Below are 6,881 nucleotides of genomic sequence, written 5' to 3'. Positions count from 1 at the left end.
AGATCAATTATACAGGATGCATATTCTTAAAATACTCAGCTCTCTATAATAATAATAAAAAAAAAAAGACTGAAGATTTTTTGGGGTTTCTTCTTAAACGGGAGTATATTTCCTTCTTTACCAATATTTATTGTGATAACAAAGTCAAGCTATCTAGATGTTATACAGTATATATGAATATAAGTACCACTACATCCTACCCGTAACATACATCATATTCCTAGCAGAGGCCTCATGTTTTAGTGGTTAAACTTAAGAATATAAATGCATATGTCATATCAAGGAAAGTTGGGAAAATAGTGTTTCCGTATTGTTTCCTGTACGGCTCTCTTAATATCTTTGTTTCTTAAACTATATATAATCGGGTTGATAAAAGGAGTAAATACAATATACAGTAATGATAGGAATTTACTGATCTTCAAGGTTTCACCTTTTTTTGGGAAAACATACACACTGAACAGAGTCAAGTAAAATATGGAGACCACAATGAGGTGGGAGCTACAGGTGGAGAAGGCTTTCTGTCTACCAGTACTGGATGGGATCCTCAAGACAGTAGAAACAATGTTGACATAAGACGTAATAATTATTATGCTTGGGATGATGGCGACAGGAAAAGTCAGTAAATATATCTTCAGCTGAACGATAAAGGTATCTGAGCAAGACATTGTCAGTAAAGGAACAAGATCACAGAAAAAGTGGTCAATTACATTTGGCCCACAGGATTTTAACTTTGTTACTGATATGATGTCAGACAATATAATAGTAAAACCGACCAACCAACACATGATGGCCAATTTCACACAGTGGTTCCATGTCATTATAGATGCATAACGAAGGGGATTACAGATAGCCACATATCTGTCATATGACATCACAGCAAGAAGAAGACATTGCAATGTCTCCGATACACAGAAGAAATAGAACTGAATGATACAACCAATAAAAGTGATGGTCCCCCCATTATTCAGTATAATGTAGAGCATGTTGGGGACAATATCAGTTGTCAATAAGATGTCACTGATAGACAGGTGTGAGATGAAGAAGTACATTGGAGTGTGGAGGTTCTTGTTGATAAACACCAGGATGATGATCAGAAAATTCCCACATATTGTCCCACAAAAAAACAACAGGAGAAGGCAGAACAGGAAACTTCTTGAAAGTTGGCTACTTTGAATTCCTAAGAGATAAAACTCTGTGATCACAGTAAAATTGTCCTCCTGCATTTTGAATATAATCTAAGGAATAATAAGAGATGTTCCCAGAGATGTTCCATGTTTCATAATAGTCTATAATTCCTATAAATCATATTGGTCTAAGCTATCAATAAACATGAGATACCAGTTGCAATTTACCTCAAGCATTGTTTGTTCTTGTGTAACCTGCAGTGATATATAGGGTCCAACCTACACTTTTCATAACATTTTGAATTGTTGGGTGATACTTTGATTAACTGGTTTCTCTGCATAAATTTCAAAAGGTTGACATTGCTGAACGTTATAGATCCTGTTTTGGTTGATTCTCCTTGTTTTGTTAGAACCTGGGCCCTCTAGATTATATTTTTGTTTTCTTATAAACAGATCTGGTAGCCTGTCTTCAATTTAAAAACATATCTGTGTCACATATAAGCTATGACAACGTATGTCACAGAGGTCATTGTAAATCTCTTCTTAACTGTCCCTTTGTCCCAGTAAAAGAGCTAGACGAACAGCCTAGTGATAACAGATGTTAGATCAATAAATGGGCATCTCTTGTGCAGATACAGATACAAATGTTGAATTAAAATAGAATAGAATTGATTTGAGCCTCATATCACCTTGTAGAACATATCTTCCAGAAGATTTACAGTCACCAGGATTCAGCTGCAATGCAAAACTTCTCAGTGTAGCCTAAAGCTTATAGACTTCTTCCTGATAAATTTGCCTTGTTTTTTTGTCCAAAAGTAAAGCTTTTACTAGAAGAAAAGGAGGCGAACAGACATGTGATATGGTCCTGAGCCATCAACTTACTAATTAGACGGTATTTATACACAATGTGATTGATTTGAGGGGTTTCTAATTAATCTTTGGAGAGTTTTATAATAAGTTCTCCTGAGACTTCACTCCGTTATAGAACTGAATCTAATTGGTTTCCTTTGAGAAAAACAGCAGGGTTTTTTTTTATCAAAAGAAAACATGAAATATAAGGTCAAATAGAAGTGTAAAAGTCAACAACTGGTTATAATTAAAATAATAATAATAATAATAATAATAATAATAATATTCATTTTTATAGAGTCAATATATTCTGCTCTGATTTAAAATCAGGGGGTTCATGTTCAAAGAGATGATTAAGAAAGACTCCCAGCAGCTGTGTCTTGATGCAGATAAACTACTTTATTCCATAAACGGAAATGGTCCTATAACCAGGACGCGTTTCGGCGATGAGCCTTCATCAACAGGTACATCCAAGTGTGATAAGAACAAGATATACAGTACAGACCAAAAGTTTGGACACACCTTCTTATTCAAAGAGTTTTCTTTATTTTCATGACTATGAGGGCATCAAAACTATGAATTAACACATGTGGAATTATATACATAACAAACAAGTGTGAAACAACTGAAAATATGTCATATTCTAGGTTCTTCAAAGTAGCCACCTTTTGCTTTGATTACTGCTTTGCACACTCTTGGCATTCTCTTGATGAGCTTCAAGAGGTAGTCCCCTGAAATGGTCTTCCAACAGTCTTGAAGGAGTTCCCAGAGATGCTTAGCACTTGTTGGCCCTTTTGCCTTCACTCTGCGGTCCAGCTCACCCCAAACCATCTCGATTGGGTTCAGGTCCGGTAACTGTGGAGGCCAGGTCATCTGGCACAGCACCCCATCACTCTCCTTCATGGTCAAATAGCCCTTACTTTCCAAGTTTTCCCAATTTTTCGGCTGACTGACTGACCTTCATTTCTTAAAGTAATGATGGCCACTCGTTTTTCTTTACTTAGCTGCTTTTTTCTTGCCATAATACAAATTCTACAGGGCACACCTGTGAAGTGAAAACCATTTCAGGGGACTACCTCTTGAAGCTCATCAAGAGAATGCCAAGAGTGTGCAAAGCAGTAATCAAAGCAAAAGGTGGCTACTTTGAAGAACCTAGAATATGACATATTTTCAGTTGTTTCACACTTGTTTGTTATGTATATAATTCCAATTCTATGTTAATTCATAGTTTTGATGCCTTCAGTGTGACTCTACAATTTTCATAGTCATGAAAATAAAGAAAACTCTTTGAATGAGAAGGTGTGTCCAAACTTTTGGTCTGTACTGTATATACAAAAGGTTCCGCCCACAGTGACGGAAGGCCCATCCCACAAGGGGAGTGGCCACAAAGGGATTCAAAACATCAATATAGATCAGCATACTACAATAGTAAACAAACAAAAAAAACTATGATAGAAAGACTATCTTACATGTTGTAGACTAATCCCATGATAGATAATTACATAGTTGACGTCTGAAAAAAATAAACAATAGATCAATTATAATCAATAAAAAGTAAAAATTTATACATGTTACAGATGTATAACCTCATATTCCCTATTCAGGCCTCTTGGATGTGGATCCAGAAGGCTTCTCTCCGTAGGAGAATTTTCTTGATATCACCCCCCCCCCCCCCCCCTCCACGTGGTCTAATTACCTGTTCCAAAACCTGAAACTTCAGCTGGGCTATGGAATGTCTACATTTCTCAAAGTGGCTTGGTATAGGTAACAACAAATTTTTTGTTCTGATGGTTGACTTGTGCTTATAAATTCTGTCTCTCACTGCCTGCATTGTCTCTCCAATGTATAGCAGACCACAAGGGCATTTGATGAGATAGATAACGTTGGAAGACTCGCATGTAAAAAAAAACTTTACTTCAAATGAACATCCCGTATGTGGATGATAGAATGTAGGGCCCTTTATGATGTGCGAACATTGGAGACAATGCAGGCAGGGAAACGTGCCTTTACGTGGTGTTGACAGTACAGGGTGGGCCATTTATATGGATACACCTTAATAAAATGGGAATGGTTGGTGATATTAACTTCCTGTTTGTGGCACATTAGTATATGTGAGGGGGGAAACTTTTCAAGATGGGTGGTGACCATGGCGGCCATTTTGAAGTTGGCCATTTTGAATCCAACTTTTGTTTTTTCAATAGGAAGAGTGTTACAATCCTACAGGCTCACCTGAGTCAGAGGATAGCTGGCTGGAGGTGGAGCCCAGTGGCAAGGACCGCAGGCAGGTTGTAGTTGCAGCGTAGTCAGACAGAGGCGTAATCGGTTAGCAGGCGGTGGGTCAGGGCAGGCGGCAGTGAGCGTGGTCAGACAATCCGGATCGGGAACGGTGGAAGCAGGTCAGTTGGTAGGGACAAGCAGAAGAGTAGTCGGGGACAATTCCAAGGTCGGCAGCAGTCAAGTTGGTAGCAGTAGCAGCAGAGGAACAGCAGTAGATGCAGCAGGATCAAGTCCAGAAGAACAATAACCAGCAGGGATCTGGTGCAAGAGGCTGGGCTTATAAAGAGGAAGTAGCAGGTGCAAGGAATCACAGAGATTAACAAGGCAAGGCTGGAACAAGGTAGATCAAAGAGTTCAGTAGAAGGAAATGTCCAGAAGGGTTGGTAGTCTAGTGGCTAGAGCTACTGCCTGGGACATGGCTGGTCACTGGTTCGAATCCCGACAGTACTCCCCCCCTTCCAAGGTGACCTCCGGGCACCGCAGATGATGGTTTATCGGGATGTCTTTGGTGGAAAGCTTTTACCAGTCTGGGGGCATGGACATTTTCCTCCGGCTCCCAGGAGTTATCCTCGGGGGAATAGCCTTTCCACCCAACTAGATACTGCAGCCTTCCACGGTGGAGTCTGGAGTCAAGGATCTTGGCACAGTGTATTCCTCCTGGTCTTGTACTCTTACCGGAGGAGGAGGAGGGGGGTGGCGGCCTGGGAAAGTGTTCTCAACATGTGGTTTCAGGAGAGAGCAGTGGAAAACCGGGTGCACTCGGATGGAGTCGGGAAGGTCGAGTCGGAAGGTGACTTCGTTGATTCGAGCCGTGATCCGGAAAGGACCCATGTATTTTTGGCCCAACTTCCGGGAGGGAACCTTTGGGCTTAGGTTTCTGGTGGAGAGCCACACCTTGTCCCCTACCTGGAATTCCGGAGCGGGTTTGCGGTGTTTATCCGCTGCCTGCTTGAAGCGGCTCTGGGCTCGATGTAGATTGTCCCGAATATTTTCCTGTGCCTGTTGTAGACTTGCAAGACGTTCGGCCACAGCTGGGACTGTGGTGGAAATGGGCAAGTGAGGGATGAAGGTTGGGTGTAGGCCGGTGTTAGCGTAGAACGGGCTGTATTGGGTAGAACTGTGCTCCGCATTGTTATAGGCAAACTCGGCCGTAGAGAGGTGGTCCAGCCAGTCGTCCTGCAGATGGGTGACGAAACAGCGCAAATACTGCTCGAGGGTTTGATTCGTTCTCTCGGTCTGCCCATTGGATTGGGGGTGGAACGCAGAAGACAGGTTCACCTTGATCCCAAGGGCTTGACAGAAGTTTCTCCAGAACCTGGAAGTGAACTGTACTCCCCGATCCGAAACAACATCGTCCGGGGCCCCATGTAGCCTAAAAACCTCTCGGAGTACGAGATCGGCCGTCTGTTTGGCGGTAGGTAGGCCCTTGCAGGGGATGAAGTGGGCCATTTTGGTGAGACGGTCGACGACGACCAGAACGGTGTTCATGCCTTTGGAGGGAGGAAGTTCCACAATAAAGTCCATGGAGATTGAACCCCAGGGGCGGGAGGGAACCGGGAGTGGACATAGCAAGCCCACGAGGGAGGAGCGGGGGGTCTTGTTGCGGGCGCACGTCGTGCATGAGGAGACAAACCTCTCGGTATCTTTTCTGTAAGTTGGCCACCAGAAGAAACGGGAGAGGAGCTCCTGGGTCCTTCTGATACCCAGATGGCCGGCCGGTTTGGAATCGTGGTTGAGTTTAAGTACGTCAAGTCGTGCAGATTCTGGTACGTACAACTGCTGATCCCGGTACAACCAGTAGCCACCCTTGAGAGTAAGGTTTACAGCTCCAGGTGGGTAGGTGAGGAGGTGATCGTTCTCATACCCTTCCTTGAGGGATCCCAGAAGTTCCTTCAAGTAGGTGGCTCCTATGATGCTTCTGTCGGGAAGGATACCGGCCGGAGCCTCATTGATCTGAGAGGTTTCAGAGAACATCCTTGAGAGAGCATCCGCTTTGCCGTTCTTCGACCCAGGGCGATAGGAGATAACAAAATTGAATCTGGAGAAAAACAGACTCCACCTGGCCTGTCTGGCGGTGAGTCTCTTGGCGCTGCGGATAAACTCTAGGTTCCGGTGGTCAGTGTATACAGAGATGGGATTATGGGCCCCCTCCAGCAAGTGTCTCCACTCGGTGAAAGCGTCCTTGATTGCCAGCAGTTCCTTATTCCCGATGTCGTAATTCCGTTCAGCGGGGGACATCTGGCGGGAGAAGAAAGCGCAAGGGTGTAGGAGCATCTTTTCCCCTGAACGTTGAGACAGAATTGCGCCCACCGCAGCGTCGGAGGCGTCCACCTCGACCGTAAATGGTAATTCAGGGTTTGGGTGGGCCAGGATCGGGGCAGAGGTGAAGAGGGACTTCAGTTTAGCAAAGGCCTCCTGTGCCTCCGGAGTCCACCCGAAGGGGACAGTCTTTTTTGTTAGTTGAGTGATTGGGGCGATGATTTTTGAAAAGTTCCTGATGAACTTCCGATAAAAGTTTGCAAAACCTACAAACCTCTGGACCTCCTTTTCGTTCTTCGGGGCAGGCCACTCAGTCACGGCCTGGATCTTCCGGGGATCCATACTTAAGCCCTCCGGTGAAATAATATAGCC

General features: G+C 43.6%; 1 protein-coding gene across 1 annotated transcript; it reads right to left on the bottom strand.

The window, feature by feature from the left end:
• Positions 1-278: 278 nt before the first annotated feature.
• On the bottom strand, positions 279-6,224 carry LOC120989594 (olfactory receptor 1009-like). The gene is made up of 2 exons (XM_040417802.1): positions 6,075-6,224; positions 279-1,235 (listed from the first exon to the last, which is right to left on the bottom strand). The coding sequence occupies exons 1-2, from the start codon at positions 6,222-6,224 to the stop codon at positions 279-281; spliced, it is 1,107 nt and encodes a 368-aa protein (XP_040273736.1).
• Between the last annotated feature and the right edge of the window lie 657 nt (positions 6,225-6,881).

This window comes from Bufo bufo, chromosome 1, assembly GCF_905171765.1.
Source record: "Bufo bufo chromosome 1, aBufBuf1.1, whole genome shotgun sequence".
NCBI lineage: Eukaryota > Metazoa > Chordata > Amphibia > Anura > Bufonidae > Bufo > Bufo bufo.
Note: the sequence above shows the minus strand (reverse complement) of the source record. Positions and strands in the feature narration are given on the sequence as shown.

Excerpts from the sequence above, each read along its gene's own strand:
- LOC120989594 (XM_040417802.1), bottom strand. The coding sequence starts at position 6,224 with ATGTTCTCTGAAACCTCTCAGATCAATGAGGCTCCGGCCGGTATCCTT. Across the intron at positions 1,236-6,074 it reads TCACCTACCCACCTGGAGCT|ATTATATTCAAAATGCAGGA; the intron begins GTAAACCTTACT and ends ATTATTCCTTAG.